This window comes from Limanda limanda, chromosome 10 (assembly GCF_963576545.1).
Source record: "Limanda limanda chromosome 10, fLimLim1.1, whole genome shotgun sequence".
NCBI lineage: Eukaryota > Metazoa > Chordata > Actinopteri > Pleuronectiformes > Pleuronectidae > Limanda > Limanda limanda.
Window position 1 is genome coordinate 17,934,220 of NC_083645.1, and position 19,308 is coordinate 17,953,527.

Sequence of the window (19,308 nt, forward strand, 5' to 3'; positions counted from 1 at the left end):
ATCAAGATTTCTACTTTTACTAATAAATTGATATATTCACAATGTAAAGGCGATGTACAGTTCCTTAGAATGAGTTTGTATTATATTAAATTTTATTTAATTATATTTACCACACCATTTATAGTAAGAATACTGTACATGGATTATCATAGTAATTATATAAATCCAATGTTATTTACTTGTAAAAAATACATGCACCTAGTATGTCAGTATTACCTCAATAAGTCACGACTAAGACAACCAGTTCAGTCTTGGTGCGGTGATGTTGAAATTTCTCCTCAATCACACTAAGATAATTTGCCTAATGTACTTAACAGTGAATTGCCAAGGTATGAACTGCAACACCCACTCAACCAATACAATTCTATTGTGTGTGGCATCAGGATGCAGTTAGAAAAATGTGTGTGTGGGATGAGTGTGTGGGTGTTGTGGGTGTGGACGAGGATTTTTAGGGTGAGTAAACTGTAATGGAATCCAACCTATTAAGCTCAAGCTATAAAAAGTGGGGAAAATTTGTAGTAAGACATAAAATAGATGGAGTAACCAGCAAAAAAAGTGAAGTAAACACAAAAAAATAACCCACACTATAAGAAGTAAATATACATAAATTGGATAACAATTTCATTCAGCAAAATGGGAATACGTGTAGAGCAGACTTTTTCCTGATAAATGATAAAAGACAGAATAGGTGTATCATTTAGGTATCATCTGAGAGAGGAAAAAAATGGTGGTCAACATGTTGTAGCATATCACCATCAGAGACATAGCGAGAGTGTCATCATTGAATTCCTGAAGCATGAGTCATCTCAGACTCACCTTTATCCCAGATTCCTTTTAAACCATCCGGCATGTGTGTCCTGATGGTTACAGGGTGTGATATTTGAGACTCAGCACTTCAATGGCTCAATGAGCAGCAGGTATAGCCTTTGTAAAGTGACAAACTCGTGACAGTTTCGGTTTTCGTTCACTGTGTCTATTTTCATTCATAGATTACCTAGTAACCCAAAGTACAGCGTTTCAAATAGGTCATTGATCTGCAGGGGTTTTATCACGTTTAACTCCCAAATGGAGACTTTCTTTGGTTGACTTTTCAATTAACTTGGGGCTTATTGACGATCCATATTCCCCGGAGTAGCCTTCACAGTAACATGAGACATTGGTGCAACAGTCAGCAGCCAGGAGAAACCAGCCTTTGCCGGGAACTGTGTCCCCAGGGAGTGCAAGGTCAGCAGCCGTCGACGGACTAAGCTCGCCAAATCTACGGCATGCAGTTTTTTGAATCTTTACTAGGAGCTATATTGTGCTTGCAAGTAAAAAATAGTCGTTGGAACGGATAGAGAATTAAATGAGCAGCTTGTTGGAAATTGCCTGACTCATCTCCACAGGCATGCATGCACATTGATGTGGTTTGCAAAGTGAGAGTGGCTGCCAAAACCCTAAACACAATTAGGCACATGCACCCAACTTTGGCTAAACTTTATGATCCATTGGGTAACTGTAGTGTAAACTTCATACAACCTTGAAAGTGATTCATATTGAAGACATAAGAGTATTCCAGTAATATTTTTATGTCCCTTCTGTTTTTCAAATAATAATAGATTTAACTGTCATCAGACTTTACAGCTATAATGAATGAAATAGTAGTTTAATGTTAGAAGGGTATTGGAGAAAATGTTTCTTAAACATAGTCAACTTAATATAATATAATATTTAATATCACTTTCACTAATTTCACATTAATATAACTATTAGAAGTGTACTATATACAAACAGTACAATATACATGTTTTCATTATAGTAAGATAAGATCCAACAATATGAAAATGAAAAATGAGCAATTGTAAGTTGACTTAACTTAAAAGTAATAAATAGTCTTAATTTACATATATTTCATTATAAAAGATTAGTTGATTTCACTTAATTCTCCTACAATATTTTACAGTGTAAATTTAAAGTTATTTAATTCATTTTAGCAGCAGCACATGACTTAACTGAGTGATATATTGAAGTTAAATGACATTTAAATGATGAATAGAAAAGTTGATAATCCCCAATAAGCAGGACTGGGAAAATGTCTATTTGAAACCATAAAGAGAAAATTAATCTTCATAAAAAAATGTTTAATAAGAATGTGTCATTTTCAACAGTAAGAAACCCTATTAACACTAGTCTAGTGTGATCCACTTCCTATTAGCTGGTTGGAATTATAACAATAATGAGAAGTATTGTTTTCAAACGAAATTTAGTGTAGACACAATATATCATCTGTGACATCACTTCCAGTGGGGTAGGAAGCAGCGGTAACATTTCCATGGGTGAAAACAGAAGTACAAACCTGTGTGGGGCCTTGAGGTGAGGCTGTGCGAGGAATCCCTTGTGTTACTCTCAGGAGGAAACTCTCACCAAATATGGTCAACGACGTCACCAGGCACGTGGTCATATTCGTGAGAGATTCCAGACAGCACTATTTCCAGTAATGGCAGAGGGGCGTGGAAAAACTACGGTCCCGCTTTAAGAGTTTACAACTTCTCGATCGTCTCCAGACTTTGTCTTCAGGACGCGTGACTCACAAGCAGGAGAAGTTCCCAGAGGAGTTTGAGGAGTTTGACGCACGATTGGAAAGGAGGACGAGGACATTTCTCCTTCCTTGTCCCCCCGTCAGGACGAAGCCGTTTGGACTCTACCGATTTACCGCAAGAAGGTGGGCTTGCCCGGAGTTTGAATTGACACACGAGACTCAACTCGAAAGTAGTATTTTTTTGGTGTGAGGCTTGAAGGGTCGAACATCCACAGCCGGGATCGATCTGAGCCTCATTCCACAGGAGAGGATCTAACTGAGAGGATGTATCGAAACTTTGGGAACGAGGGACGAGGCAACCCGCCGTACACATCAGAGTCCAACACCGGATCCCCGGGAGGCAGCAGCACGTCCACCACACAGGAGCAGGTACCTCATCCAGCCAGGAGACACTTCACATCAACATGTCATGAATGAAAACTGTTCAACTTTTTAAAAATATGTGAACTTTAAGTTAGAATAACACAGTAAACAATGTAATACTGTTACCACTGGCCACTTCTGTGTTGTGTGTAGTTGATAGATAGATGTACTTTACCCACCCAAATTGGAAAATTATTTAAGTTATTAAACATAGCAATATACTGTTCATGTGTAATAACAAGTGTAACTCATTATATATATGTATATGAACATTATAATGATCATCTTCAATCATCTTCATAACCTTTGATTTGTGCATTTTTTCCAGAAGTATGTCATGGCAGGCAGCGGTCAGTTCGTCCCAAGCCTCAATGCCATCACAACCAGCCAGGACCTCCAGTGGCTGGTCCAGCCCGCCCTCATGCATCCACCGGGCCCTTCAAGATCACCAGTGCCCCCTTACCCAACCCTGTCGGGGGCACGGCCCCTGGGTCCACTACACTCCCTGTCCCACCAGTTCAGGCCGGGCGTGATCAGAGCTGCTGCCAACCCCATGGCTTCAACCAGGCGCAGGAACGATGAACATGTGAGGAAGTAGTTAGATAATATAAACTGAAACTTAATGAGTAATATGAGAAACCAATGACACATTCTGAAGAGCCACAGGTGATTAGGGGTTTTTGTTTCTTCTGTTTAAAACATTATTGTCAATGACAGAATACTAAAGGGCGCTTTCACTTGAGGGGGACACAGATATCAAGGTGTGGAGAGAAGCTCAGTCATTTCTGTGTAAGTGGTGTGTAATATCTTGGTCATGAGGTGTGAAACTAGTATTACATTTTGTATAGACTTGTACATTAGATTAATAGCTTTTGGAATAAGAAGATTATAGTTATTTAATACCTAATTTAAATTACTAATTTTGACTCCAGGGGCGAATGCACTTTGTTTGTGTTCTTTTTTGTGTTTACTTTGAGTCGATATTGACTCAGTACAATTATCACCTGTGACACACTGTTTGCAACGATCTGCTTTGTGTTAGCAGCGCAGTGTAACTTGTCAGAGGAGGTTAACAGGGTTGTTAAAGCATGACCCAATACAACACCTGTAGCAATATAATTTTTGGGTTTCATCAGACACACGTTGGCACACATCCCTCTTGCAATCTCGTTTCTGGAGCGGTAATTTCATGGTACAGGAAGTGGACTGTCACGTGACTCACAGGGGCAAGTCATTTTCGATGACTCACAGCCGAGTCATAGCTGAAGTGTGAGGGTGACTCATCATCTCAGAAGGGCGGGAAATATGGGATGAGCGGTAATTATTCAGTAGGCTGCTGGATGGAGTCAGAGCGAGGGTGTTACATGGGCACAAAGGCTCAGACATTTCAAAACCTTTCAGCCGCCATGACTGTGGTGACTCACAGCACACACATGGTGGTAGTATTTCTCCTTTGTCATGTGGCTGGCGGTGGACTCTCAGCACGTCCCACTGTACATTTGATATTCTGAGTTTCGGCTACACAATCTAACTTAAAACATTATATTGGGCCTTGAGTTTATCTTTCATTTCACTGTGTCAGAACAACCTGCTAAATGTGTTTTTCTCTTTCTCATCAAAGTTGTCCCAGGAAGAGGTGGAGAGACGCAGAATAAGAAGGGAGCGGAATAAACAGGCTGCGGCAAAATGTCGCAATCGCCGACGGGAGCTCACGGACACGCTGCAAAGTGTGAGTGAACATTGTACAAATTGTCGTAACATTAAAACGTAAGAGAGAAGCTTTTGGTGTCTGTAAGGCATGAGTATAAATTTTAATGTGTCTGTCTTTCTCTCTTTTCCTCTGCTGCAGGAGACTGACCAGCTGGAAGATGAAAAGTCTGTTTTACAGAAGGAAATTGCTGAATTAGAAAAGCAGAAAGAAAAGCTTGAGCTGGTACTAGAAGCTCACCGTCCCATCTGTAAAATAGAGTCCTCTGATTCCGATTCTGAACCGGGTCCATCAGTTTCCTCTTTGTTAGGCATCAAAATAGAGCCAAAAGACTTCAGCAGACCTGTATCTCAATTTTCAATGAAGATGGACAGACCCAAACCAAAGATAACCATCCCGACCAGGCCGGCCACATCCTCTGCCTCTGCTGTCGTCACTGAATCCGAATCCCTCCACACCCCGGTTCTCACATCTACTCCCTCACTTACACCATTCACAGCAGCGATGGTCTTCACCTATCCCTCTGCCTCCATAGACCCCAACGCCTCCACCACCTCCCATGCTGCATCACTTCAAGGAAATGTCCGTCCCTCTCATGCCCCGCAGACCTGTGGGGTAGCTCATCGTCGTAGCAGCAGCAGCGGCGACCAATCGGATCACTCCCTGCACTCGCCGACCATCATCACACTGTGATTGGCAACACCATGATCCTGACGAAACACTAATGTTTGTGTGTGTGTTTGTGTGTCTGTCACAAAAAAGGATCTCTGGGAAACCTGACGGCAATGAAAATGATGATTATGATTTCAAAATGAGCTTATTACATCTGCTTCATTTCATCTCTTTAGAAAGTTGATTCTGTACATAGATAACATGCAATTCAGCGGCATTATCAGGAGATGAATGTTACACTCTGTTTTAGATTTGATATAAATATACAGACTTTATATTTCTAACTTTTAGAGCTTTAGAATGACTATGTTTGAAAGAGTTTTTTATGATGAAAGAATTGCATACAGAATATATATATTGACATGAGGTTTGTAAAGGCCTTCTATTAATAACTGTGATAACACCATCAAATAATATATTAAACTAATAATCCATATAAACTTATTATACGCATGTATAATGTTGCGTTTAATGATTTGTGACATAGTTACGTCATGTTGTGTAACACTTTATTAATGTCCTCTAAGGAAAATAGAGAACTGACAAATAAATGGGTCTTATTTTTATATGAACCTTTTTAAGAATGCTAAGATAGTCTATGCAAACTATTGACCACTAAGGCTGGCCCATAGGAGTTAATACAGATTTCATAATCATGTATTTATTTTTGAGAGTGTAATATATATATTTTTGGTCATGTTTCTGTTTTCTCTGGCAGATGAGCTGTTTGGATGGGCAGTGCCTTACTTTTTATGTCTTGTCAAAGCTACTGCTTCACAGAAAATAAATAAAGAACAAGTGTTCATAGCTGTGTGGAGATTGTGATGATATATAATTGAAATGCAACACAATTAAATTGATTCAGAACGGATCAGTGTTAAATACCAGTGATCACTGAAACAATTGATGAACCCAAACTTAAGTATGAATAATGTAGATATGAAATGCATCAATTAACCCATTTGTTTTTATAACTGATTGTTTCATGCATGTTATCCAGCATTGATTGAAATTGAAATCATCAATTAATGAAAACAGAAAAAACAAGACATGTTAAAGACAAAACCTTTGGCTTTAACTCTGAGAAATTAAATTTTAGCTTATATTTTGTGACAATTGACAAACTGTGGCCTCTTCACTGAATCAGAGCGTTTGTCAGCAATGTAGCCACCAAACGCTTGAATTCACTGTTACGCAGTTTTTCCCAAAAATGAAGCTGATTCCGTGCTGAAACATACATGGTTGTGAGGGCAACGGATCACTCAGCTAAAAGGGAGTTAGAGAGTGAGATGGCAAGAGTCGGATTGAGAGCTAGAGAGCATGTGAGAGGGGGGAAAAAATCTGTGTATGCTGCTGTCACAGGCCGTCTGTGCATCACTAAGTGGGTAAAAGCATTACTGCCTTCTTCAGCTCCACAGACTAAAAATAAAACTGATGAACATCCATAAAGTCAGTCTGTGTGACATAAAGGGAGCATCAATCACGCATAGATGGTTCAGACATGAAGGTCAGAACAACAAGTGCAAAAATCAATCCTTTCGCTCTGTGTCATATGAATTTCAACGCTTGTTTCGGCAAAGTCAAGCACGCAAAGAAAAGGCCAGAACAGCACAGAGTGTCATACCCACTGTATTTAAAGCTCTCCAATGCACTACGAGTACGAGCATAGCCCACCAATAAAAACAGCTAACGACAAAATAAAACCTTTTCTAATCCATGTGCAGTAGCTATGATTTAAACTGAGATCGGTTAGTAATGCTAGTTCATACAGATAAATCAAGATAAAGATTTGCTCAAAGTTAGGAAAGTTAAGATCCCTATATAATGATACAGGGTAAATACAAAGCATGAGATACAGAGGAGAAATCAGACTAATGCAAAACTTAAACAAACTGTGATATGCTAATTAAAACATCAACAACAACAAGGTAATAAAAACATGTCCAACGAGTGACTTTAAAGAGCTGGGCTTGCAGAGAATAGAATAGAAATCATCAAAACTTGTAGACCTTCCAGTTTGATAAAAAGAGTTCCCGGTTGGATTTTTATAAAAGTGTCAGCACTTACTCGGTTCAGCTCCGAGCGAGGTCCAAGGACATTTATCGTGTCTTAACAAGTGTGCTGGCTCTCTAGCACGTTACATTACCAGCAGCGGCCCCGCCTGCAGTAAACCTGAAGGGCCTTCAACATCAGACTGCTTCACAGGCCTGTACAAAGTGTCACAATCATCATGCACATATGGCACTCCAATCCTGTCCTGAGGAAGAGAGTGCATAAAATATTACACATTATTGGGCATCTAGCAAAAAGCAAATATCAAATAGTTTTCTTTTTTTCTTTATCACAACTCGTCAATGTCAGTGCTATTGGAATTAGGACTAAATATGGCTCAAAACTGGATTGAAATGAATCTTTGATTGAAAGATCCATGGTAACGCTGTCCAGTGCAATAGAAAAAAGGCTTCTACCAGTGTAGGCTAGTCCAGTGCATGAGATAAATTTATATTTGTGACCCACTTTTTTGGTCCCATTTCTTTTTTCTTCCAACAACAGACCACTGAAAAGGGAATTCCCAACCCCCCACAAACAGACATGTCTTTAGAAAAACACTGTAAAATGTAGATACATTATCATCTGGCAAACATCTATTAAATGTCTTTGTAAAGTCCTAAAAATGTCTCTAGTGAAGAATCTTTGTCCAGTGGCACACATATCACTTTTCTGCAGCATCCAGGAGGCCCTTATGCTTTTTGCACCAATTTGCTTTGTACTGTCTGGCAGAGCTTCTGTCTGTGTGACACCTCCGTCGTCAGTCGTCCGGGGAGCACACCAGGTGGAGCTGGTCCGGGCTCCCCACGCTGCCCGTGCTGGAGCTCCCGTCCCCCAGGTCCCGGGCCACCATGCACGGCAGGTTGAGCTCCGTGGAGCCGCCGGGGCTGGAGTCGCTCCTGCTGACACACTCCTCCTCCAGCACCAGGCACAGCTCCTTCAGGTCCAGGTTCTCCTTCACCAGGCCGTCCTGCATGCGCTCCAGGTCGGCCAGCTTCTTCAAGTAGCCGCCCAGGTCCTCCCGCATCACCTTGGCGGCGTGGTGCCCGAACAGCTGCCACTCCCGGGCCAGCTTCTTCACCTTCAGCCGGTCGTCGTCCAGGAAGCAGCACAGGTCCCGCAGCTCCACGTTCTCCTCCTGCAGCCGCTGGTTGATGGTTTTGAGTTCCCTGATCTCCAGGAGGTGTCCCTGCAGCTGTTTATTTACCTCCTTGATCAGCCGGCCTCGCTGGATGAGCGCGGAGATCTTCTCGGACTCCTCTTTACGCAGCCGGCTCACCAGCTCCTCTTTGGAGCAAGCCAGCAAATCCTCGTCAGACATCTTTGACAGCTCTCTGTTTATGATCTCCCCCTCGCTGCCCATTTTCCTTATGAATAAAAAAACCTATACCTACAGATGGTACCTGAGAATCTATAAAAAGCGATGAGATGGCGCTGCCTCACTGCTCAGTCTTCATCACCACATCCTCCTCTTCATCTCCAGGCGGTGTTTGGTGGATGGCATGTAGCCTATATGCGGTCCCTCACAGCACCGGAGGCCGAACCCGGGCAGAAACATGTGATTTCTCTATGTAGATGCTTCTCCTCCCTCTCTCCGTGCTGTTCTTACGCAGAAGCCAGTGTCTGCTCTTAATGAGGTCGCGGATGAAAACGCACCACGAACCCTCATTAATGTCAATCTGTCATCCTCTCAGCAGCAGGCTGCGTTCTCCAGCAGGCCTCCAGGAATACTACTGTCCTTGTTTTACCTCCTCGAACGGGATCCAGTCGCCTTGTGGGGGGGTTGTGGTGCTACAAAGGCCCCTCGTCGATCCACGGAGGCTTAAATCCAGCTGTGCCTCGGACGCACACCCTGCAGATGTTGTGGTGGTTTTTTTTTCTACGTCGCTGGCATCGCTCGGCTCTTCGGCTGAATGAACACACTCCCCCGGCGGCTGCAGGGACGAGTCCGTGTGCTGCAGCAGCTTCTCCACTTCGGCCCTTCTCAATCGTGTTGTTGTTTTAAAATCAAAAAGAAACAAAACAAATCACAATCCAACGCAGCCCTTCAAAATAGACGCACCGCCTCTGCTCATCCTCTGGGGCTGGACTGTTACCACAACAATGTCCGACTCCAACACTTTCACGGCTGTGATTCCAAGTCAAGCTGCAAAAGGACCGGATATCTATTTGTATGGCATTCAAAGTAAAAGCACCGCCTTATTAAAGTTTAACATTGGAAAGGAGGACGTGCTGTAAAATGTATTTTGAGAACGTTTTTAAGGGGAAAACAGATATATAATATATCTTAGCTTCTATTTGAATCGATGTTAAGATGCTGTTTTGTCATATTCAGCAACAGTTTAGCTTTTATTTTGTGGGATCTTACCGGAAGCTGCAGTTTTAACGACGATCCCTGCCTTGACGCGTTTCGCTGACAGCAATCAGAGATATTTGTGGTTTCCTCTGAGGTTTCCAGTGGCTCTTCCACACACCCAGCTGATGGCATGGCGGTGACAAGACGTAAATTGTTGTGGGCAGCTCTGCGATCGGGCTGAGCTGCCTCCATCCATCTGAGTCACACTGTGGAAACACAAAGATGTGAGGCTGGAGATCTGCTCCATGTGCGTCCTCAGTTAGGAGCTTGGGCGCCCCCATTTGGATTTAAAAACACACATTTAACCCCAATATACAAATATATCACAACAACACGGATAAGCTCAGCTTATAAAGGAAATGAGCAGGAGAGGTCAAATTGAAGCCACTTCCTCTGGGGTGCTCCCATCCTTTAAATATAACTAGTTCTTTGTAAACATGAGACAAACAAGCATCCTCTGTGTATAGAAATGTGTGGGATACGGTTGGCTACAGTGATACAGGAGTGACTCCTGGATGTGCTGCTTTCTATTAAAAGCGTGAAAAGTGTGACTGAAAACCTTTTTCCTATGGTTTTATTCTAAAGGATTTGAAGATCTGCTCCATGTGCCTCCACTGACAAACTTGTGGGACCCCAGTTGGATTCAAAACATGGATTAACCCCCATATATCATACAGTAAAAGCACAAAGCATAGGAAATAGGAAAGGCCTACTTCCTCTGAGGTGTCCTCAAATACTATAATACTACTATTAGTTCTCTGTCCCAACATGTTTGCAAACACATAACCATCCTGTATGTCTTTCTTTAAACAGAAAGGTGTGGGATACAGTAGGCTTCAACATTCCATGAGTAACTCCTGGATGAGCGGCCTTCTTTTCAAACACCACAGGCGGAAAGTGTGACTGCAGCCTTTTTTCTTTTTTTTTTCCACGGGTTTATGCTGAGGCATTCAGCCACATCCTTCCGCCCTCTGTCCCACCTCCATTGTTTCACTGAGGCCACAACAATGCAGGGTGTTAACCGCGCAAGGGGGGAGCCGGGGCTGGAATCAGGGTGTCATGTGAGGTTATAGACGTGGATGTGAGGGATCCGACAAAAAGACATGTTGACGAGGTCGTTTTCTCCCATGTTTTGGGTTTTGAAGGACACATGCAGAAGCACAGAAAGGGAGGGTGCGCAGGGGGATTTACTGGGGATTTATTCAGATTAATCGCCAGAGGAAAGGAGAGCAGATTGTGTAAACGCAGGCAAAGCACATGTATGCTGGAGGGGCCTGGTGCTCACACAGAGGAGCCTATCTCTGATCTGACACAGTGTACATGCTCAAATGAAAGGCCAGAGATCAACAAAGAGTCCAGTCAAATGTGCCGGTGTAACTTGAGTCCTAAAATAATCACCTATTGTTATTTGATTTGTGTGTGGCTGGTGATGCCTCACTCACTTTGAACTTACCGACAGGAATTGGGTCTGTTGTAAATCGATAGGTCCCAATTATGTACTCTTTTAAAGTTAATGTATACTTAGATAGTCATTATACACAACCAACTTTGTGTAAAGCACCAGGTTTGGTTTCAGGGGTGTGTGTGTGTGTGTGTGTGTGGGGGGGGGGGGTACAATTAAGACAAATGAGGAAACATAAAACTCAATATAAATGAAAATAAACATCAACAAATCAAAACTAACTACACAATAACAACATAAAATCTATAGATTATGAATAATAAATAGCATTATAAAGTATTCTTTATTCATGGACTTACCCTAATGTATGTCAGATGCTGTTCATCGATCGTTTTACTTTTGATTATGCCATTCACTGCTGATGATAAACAATAGTACATGACATTCGAATATAAAACTCATGATAGCCTTTTGTTAAACATTAAGGAACATAACAAATAAAAAATGCTATAACATAAGTTCATTGCAGCCCGGAGGACAATAAACAAAGTAAATATCCAAAATATCAATAAGGAATAATTTAATTCTAAAGGCGATATTGTTGGTACACACATTATGGAAAAATAACAGACAAAAGGAATAGTAAAATGAAATAATTCACAGTCATATTTTTTCTGTGTGATCAAGAGGTTATATAAGAGCAGTATTGGAGGAATTAATCAGATCTTAGCAATACGCAGAAATACTCTTACACAAGTAATGGTGCAGCCAATGTTTTATTTTAATGTAAAAATGTATTAAAATCTACTTGATTTTGTTTTTGTTTTATTTATAATTTATTTTCTTGTTTTTAATTTAATTTAAAATGTAGAACAACCACTCTACCCACTAAGCCAAACGACCACTCACCATCCTTGCCCACATCGCCCGTATCTTAACATTAAGGATTGGATAAGCTGCTCATTCCCATGAGAAACTAAGCACATGAAGAAGATGGACACATTATTTTGTGTGTGTGGGTGTATGTGTCAATGTCATTCTATGCTGCTTTGATACACATTTCAGAGAAAACCATTGAATTTTCTACTTTACTACATATATTTAGCTGCCTTACTTAGAAGTTACTTTTATATTTTTGGATTTTAGACACTGGATGATTAAACATGCTTTAAAAACCTATTGTTAGAGAATAACCAAGTAGTTTCCAACCTTGGCTTCTTACGCCTTAAAGAATCACAGTGTGTGACACATTTAATTTAATATAATTCTGAAAATTCATTCAAAACCTTCTAGTTTATATTTATCTTTGGATTCTAATGAAGTAAAAGTCAACTGAAAACAGAGAAGTACTAGCACTAAAGTAGTTGAGTAAATGTACTGCGGCGAGGGCTGTGACGTCACCAAACCGGAAGTAGCTGCTGGACGCCTCCTGCTGTTGACACCGCGGAGCCTCGATGCTACAATGACAGTAGCGTGTAGCCGCGTGTTCGTGTTTTGAATAGAAACCTCAAACACCCGAGTTCTCTCCTCTTCACACCGCCATGTGTGTTTGTTCCTGACCGGTCGTGTTATTGTGTGGTTGTCACTTCAGCCTGAGCCGTTCACGTTGCTCTGCAGCTAGCACAGCAGGCTAATTTCCTGTGGAGGAAGTTAGCTCCTTACAGAGTCATGGAGAGTCAATCTAAACCCAGCTAATAGAATTAAACGACAAACGCCGTGGTGTTAGTTTCAACTCTAGTTAGGACAACGCCAAGGACAAGGTAATATATCAGTTTGGTGTTTGTGTGAGTGTCAGATGATTGATGATGGCTGCTGGAGCTAAACCACTTGATATGAATCCCCACCTGACCTCTCTTCTTTCTCTGTGTCCTGGCAGATGGCAGTTGAGCTGGATGTGTTCGTGGGTAACACCACCATCATGGATGAGGAGGTCTATCAGCTCTGGTTGGATGGACACACAGGTAGGGGTCTCAGTGTGGACCTGTAGGGTCTCAACGTGCTCACCGGGGGTGTGGATGCAATGATGAATATGCAAGTACCTGTACTGAGTGCTGTTCAAGATTCAAGAATTCTTTCATTCATTCAAAAATATGAATGTACTCGAGAGGGAACGAAACCTAGTATTGAGGTCCCAGTAAACAGAAATGACCTAGAACACCAGGATCTAAAAACTTAAGCGGAAGCAGTAAATAAATACAGTGAAATGAAAACAATAGAATCTCAAACTACAGGATAAAGACAATGCAAATTAGTATTTCTAAATATGAGTATGGATATTCAAGTCATGTCCATAAGAGTCTCTGGTGTGATGGTGTTGAACTTGAGCCGTTTTTCTGAGATATTGTGAGCAATCCAAGATTATAAACAGCATAGAAAAAAAAGAAGCAATGATGCTGCCACACATGAGGTAGCATCAAAAACAGTTAGAATGAATCAATCTGATTGGACATCATACTTTGAACTGGTGGTACCATATTCATTGATGAATTATCAAAAGGGATTCACAAGCCGATTGTTAGAAACCAGTAATCTAATGCATCAAATTTAGGAAAGTAAAATGCTCTCCCTAACCCTAAAGCCTCAGGCCCTATCCCGCCATCTGGATCTGCCCCAACACTGAATGGGTTCTTTCTCAGGTCATGTCCCACTCGTCCAGTTTCATGGAAATTATTTCAGTAGTTTTTGATTAATCCCACTGACCGACAGACAAACAGAGGGAACAGACAAACAGAGGGAACAGACAAAAAGACAAACAGAGGGAACAGACAAACAGAGGGAACAGACAAACAGAGGGAACAGACAAACAGAGGGAACAGACAAACAGACAAACATAGGGAACAGACGAAAGACAAACAGAGGGAACAGATAAACAGAGGGAACAGACAAACAGAGGGAACAGACAAACAGAGGGAACAGACAAAAAGACAAACAGAGGGAACAGACAAAAAGACAAACAGAGGGAACAGACAAACAGAGGGAACAGACGAACAGACAAACAGAGGGAACAGATAAACAGAGGGAACAGACGAACAGACAAACAGAGGGAACAGACAAACAGACAAACAGAGGGAACAGATAAACAGAGGGAACAGACAAACAGAGGGAACAGAGGGAACAGAGGGAACAGACAAACAGAGGGAACAGACAAAAAGACAAACAGAGGGAACAGACAAACAGACAAACAGAGGGAACAGATAAACAGAGGGAACAGACAAACAGACAAACAGAGGGAACAGACAAACAGAGGGAACAGATAAACAGAGGGAACAGACAAACAGGGAACAGACAGGGATAACAGTGAAACATAAACTCCTTGATGGAGGAAACAAATTAGCAAGCAAATAATGCAGCTGCAGCATCTACCTCCTTCCCATTCTACATCCTTCACATTAGTAGCAGCAAATGTTAAATGTGAATTTGCAGTCGTAATTTATTCCATCATAATATTCATCCAACACCAATAGCTACAATAGTTCAAGTCATTAAATATAACTTTTGAACTTTGCTTGTTTTATTTTTTTCCAACAGTGAATGATGCAGTCAAGGTACGGATGGAGGGAGGAGTGCTGGAGGAGTGTGAGGCGAGCGCAGATGTTCTGATGAGCGACACCATGGACCAGTACAGGACTTTCCAGATGTGCGAGCGTCTGCTGCACAGTCCAACCAAACTAGCCAATCAGCTCCTGTTCCAGATCCCTCCGCATCGACAGGCCATCCTCATAGAGAGGTGCAGTAACGGTGCTCTCATTTATCATGTGATATGTGACTGTATTATATCTGTTTCCTTACATTGTAGATAAGAGTATATTTCTACATATTTTGACGTTACCTTGTGTTTCTTTGTTTAGATACTACACTTTTGATGATGTGTTTGTCCGTGAGGTTCTGGGAAAGAAACTCTCTAAAGGAACCAAAAAAGACTTAGACGACGTCAGTGCCAAGACAGGTGTGACACTGAAGAGCTGCAGACGACAGGTAAATGCATTCTCAGTTCTCCTTTTAGCAGGTTTAAAGATTGGCAGTGCTCAATATTGCAGCTATGTGGATACATTTCAGTCCCAAAACAACTCACCTTATTGTAGTTGTTTTAGATTTGGCTTCTGTGAATATAAAATGAGCCGATTTTCTATTTTTTCTTTCAGTTTGACAACTTCAAACGTGTTTTCAAAGTAGTGGAAGAGCTGAAGGGGCGCCTGGTGGAGAACATACGTCAGCATTTTCTTCTCTCTGACAAGCTTTCAAGGTAATGAGTGAGAAGAACAGAGTACAAGACTGGCCTCAGGTTTCGCTTTCCTAAATATTGGTATTTCTTCCGATCTGGCGCCTGCACTACGAGGCAGGATTTGTGGTTAGCGAGGTAACTTCAGGTTAAACCCTGAGCGTCAGTCTTCAATGAAGCTGGTTCACTTCTTACCGTGGTAAATCACCATGGTAACATTTGCTGCAGTTCTAACCTGTGGATATAGCTGTAACTGACCTAATCTCCAGGTATCAGTGTGTTTCTTCGCTTATAATAATAGGAACCTTATTCATGGTTGTTATAATGTTTGTACTATACGAGTCTGCCTCTTCTATGTGAACCCTCTGGTAGCTGCATAGAGAAAACCCAAGATTATCTGAGGCAGTTAATAACCAGCTCTGTTCTATGGGACGGCTGATGTGAGGATCAGTGAGGCCACTTAACAAAAACACATCTTGAATATGTTAAAGTTGCTTTGTAGTGCAGCCTCCTGGTTTGTTGTAGTTTCATGATGAATCTCTACATGATTTTGACAAAATAGCTCACCAAGGCTCATGTTCAGTTTTATCTCAAATCCACAAAGTTCTACCTGATATTCTTGTTTACTTTCCTATGATGCCTCTCATTCTTGTTTCAGGGATTACGCCGCCATCGTTTTCTTTGCCAACAATCGCTTTGAGACGGGGAAAAGAAAGCTAATGTTCCTCACTTTCCAGGATTTTGCTTTCTGCGGTGGGCAGCTTATCAACAACTGGACCGTCGGGGCCGTGGGTGAGCGATTACTGTTGTTTCTTTTGGCCATAGCCGACCTACTCTGTGTGTGGCACGTAGACCATTTTATAAACATTCATTAAATTGACCTGTATTGGGTTGTCTTAGTTTGAGGGCTACAGAGTGATCAAATGTCAGTGATAAAAATACGATTTTTTTTTTTAAAGATAAACCTTTATAACTATGTGACAAAATTTAAAGTGAATGTCCCACTTGAGAGCAACAGGTACGCTTCTCTGTGTTGGTCATGCATGTTGAAAAAGGAACAGTTACAGCACTGCCTCTGTCAGTGAGGCCCACTGACCACCAGAGGTCCTCCAGGTTTAACTCGTCCACATTAGACTGAGGAGGAATTTCAAATTTGTAAGTTACATATTGAGAAAGTGAAAAAGGTGAACTGGAATTAGCAGCATCAGAATAATGACATAATAATTTAATAACTGCAAACTTACGATAATAGTAATAAGTTAAAATACCCATTGGGCTGATTTAAACTGTGTCCTGACTTGAATTTTCTTTGTAGATAACATGGTGGAAGACATGGACGTCGATCTTGATAAAGAGTTTTTACAGGAGCTGAAGGAACTGAAGATTTTAATCGCAGACAAAGATCTGCTTGATCAACACAAAAGGTGACAGAAACCGAAACTTCTAGATCATTAATGCTGAGTGCTGAAAAACCGAACTGGTTTTATTTCTCATTTCTCTGTTGTCTCTCTTCAGTCTGGTGTGTACAGCTCTCAGAGGAAAGACTAAAGCTTTTAATGAGATGGAGGCTAATTTCAAGGTGAGAAAGATAATAATATAATTGCTCATTAGCTTCCACAGTAAAACCAGAAACAGTTTTCAAACTTAATTCGGTCTTTTTCTAGAATCTTTCCAGAGGCCTTGTAAACATCGCGGCCAAGTTAACGAACACGAAAGACGTCAGAGATTTCTTCATTGATCTTGTGGAGAAGGTTTGTGCGTTTTCAAAAATGTAGTTTCACATGTGTTGTAAGCAAAGGCCGGCCATCCAGCCCAAGTTTTCGGAGGCCCGGGCCAACTTTAAAGTCTGCCTTTTGAGACTGTGTGATGTAACGTTCCCCCCCCCCCCCCCCCCCCCTCCTCTCCTCCTCCAGTTTATTGAGCCGTGCCGTTCGGACCGATGGACAGCTGCGGATATGAGACTCTACCTCACTCACTACACAAACTCTGCGCACATACTCGACACATTCAAGTGAGTCAATGTGCTTCTATTCTGCAGAAACGTATCAGCCAGAACATGGCACCGACCCTGCCAATGTAATCAACTCCCCAGGGGGCGACATAAGCTAAAAATACAGCCATGATTTTGTAGAGAGTTTTGGGATAATTAACCAGTAACTGAAAAAGGTCATACACCTTGGCAGTCGGTGAACGTTGCTCCAACATAAAGTCGGTGTTTTCAAAAATCCTCTCAAATATTGACGTCTGAATTCTACCAGTGGGTGCCTCCCTATCATGCCCCCGATTTCTTAAACTGTAGTTACCTTGTTTCTCATGCAAACACTCAGGAATGTAGTTTAGGGTTTACACAGCTCTGCACCACTACACGCTCAACAAAGACATATTCATAGAAAGAAGTGTCGACCCCCCTCATTACTCAGAGTGGACAAAGATTGCCTCATTTAGCCTCACCGAGATTTCACAATTACAGTTTGTCTTAAGACTCGGTACCTCGTTGGCTGACATTCTGATCTCTTTCTTTTTGTTTTCTGCTCCTCAGACACCAGCTCGTGTGGGACAGATACATGGGCGTCATCAAAAGCTGTATCTTCAAAATGTATCACGACTGAAACGTATTCGTTACCGCTCTTCTCTCTGCTATTCGTCTGGTTCGTCTGGTTTTATCTTGGCCCTCAGGTTTCTGCTTTCTCTGTTCGCTGATGAATTGTTTTCCTTGAGCTCTGTTATCGCTTTTGGCCTCCGAGCTTGCTTTCCTACTTTCCCCCCCGAAGTGTCTGTAAATTTGGTCTCTAAATAAAATGGACGTATTGACGTCACAATGTCATTCTGTTTTATGTTATCGTTTAAAAGGTCTTTCTGTTTTATGTCATAATATAGATAAAATACCTGTTATGTCATATGGGAGAGATGTTAACCATTAACCTGTATGTCTGGATTTACTAGGTAGAGAAAGAGAGAGAAACACGCAGTGATAAATTCTAAATGTAGAGATGTAAGATTTGTCGCTGAGTGTTTTAGATTTTAAATTGGACCTTCCAGTGTGTGGGAGGTTTGTGTGTGGCCGTAGGCATAAGGGACCAACCAGGGGGGCACAGTTGGTCCAGCCAGGGGGGTTGTAAGTGTGACTTTTAACAACAGCCCCTGTAATGACAGCTGCCATCTCCATCACCACCCAGAAACACAGGACAGATAAACAATCGGTGGCTAAGTAAAGGTTTTAAAACCCACACACGGGAGGTTTACTTTAAAAAAAAAAAAAAAAAGCACCATAAACATTCAGGAGTTGCCCCCATGATTTGAAAAAAGCCTGATTGCTCTTTCTTAAAATACAACGACCGATATGTCTCTTTCATTTGTTCAATTATAAGATTTGAACATAAAAAATATTTTGTAATGTTATACTTCGTTTCATGATCATTTCATCTTGAAGAGGATTTTGTTGTTCGTGGAAAGCATGAGAGTAACCTTGAGCTTTGACTTTCAATTGAGTCAGACTTAAAATCAATGGGTTAAGCAACATCTTCAGTAGTTTACAAAACAACTCGTTGCAAATTGATTCCAAGTGCCGTAAAGGGTTAGTCATGTACAAACACAGAGCGAGCAGCGACTCTAAGACTGTCTAAGGATAATAACAGCAGTTTGTTTTCAATATTTTTCCCCTAGAACCTCCATCGGTTTATTCTGCGAAATAAGATGACAAATTTTCCGAGTAGGTCTCTCACTCACACACACACACACACACACACACACACACACACTCTTCTCCACTCTCTAATTTTTTGTCCACATTCCATTAACTTCTCTCTGCTCGGCTATAAATATCCTGCATGTCAGATTGGACGAGAGCAAGGGCTTTAGTCGCTTTATGGAGAGGAAAAAAGATGGGGGGGAGGTATAAGTATAGATAGATGGGGGGTAAATGGGAAAATGGAGGAAAGGGTGGGAGTGCTTGGGGCTTTTG

The 19,308-nt window shown here is 41.5% G+C and overlaps 3 protein-coding genes across 3 annotated transcripts; 2 read left to right on the forward strand and 1 right to left on the reverse strand.

Moving 5' to 3' along the window:
- Positions 1–2,526: 2,526 nt before the first annotated feature.
- Positions 2,527–6,128, forward strand: fosl1a (FOS like 1, AP-1 transcription factor subunit a). The gene is made up of 4 exons (XM_061079534.1): positions 2,527–2,947; positions 3,270–3,527; positions 4,563–4,670; positions 4,791–6,128. Exons 1-4 carry the CDS (start codon positions 2,843–2,845, stop codon positions 5,340–5,342), a joined length of 1,023 nt encoding a protein of 340 aa, XP_060935517.1. The 5' UTR covers positions 2,527–2,842; the 3' UTR covers positions 5,343–6,128.
- Positions 6,129–6,934: 806 nt separating this feature from the next.
- ccdc85b (coiled-coil domain containing 85B) lies at positions 6,935–9,434 on the reverse strand. Its single transcript, XM_061079870.1, has one exon. It carries the CDS (start codon positions 8,731–8,733, stop codon positions 8,131–8,133), a length of 603 nt encoding a protein of 200 aa, XP_060935853.1. The 5' UTR covers positions 8,734–9,434; the 3' UTR covers positions 6,935–8,130.
- A 3,117-nt stretch (positions 9,435–12,551) lies between these two features.
- Positions 12,552–18,171, forward strand: fibpa (fibroblast growth factor (acidic) intracellular binding protein a). Its single transcript, XM_061079816.1, has 11 exons — positions 12,552–12,888; positions 13,005–13,089; positions 14,657–14,855; positions 14,977–15,103; positions 15,271–15,371; positions 16,006–16,139; positions 16,663–16,771; positions 16,863–16,926; positions 17,012–17,098; positions 17,261–17,358; positions 17,887–18,171. The coding sequence occupies exons 2-11, from the start codon at positions 13,005–13,007 to the stop codon at positions 17,954–17,956; spliced, it is 1,074 nt and encodes a 357-aa protein (XP_060935799.1). The 5' UTR covers positions 12,552–12,888; the 3' UTR covers positions 17,957–18,171.
- Positions 18,172–19,308: the final 1,137 nt, after the last annotated feature.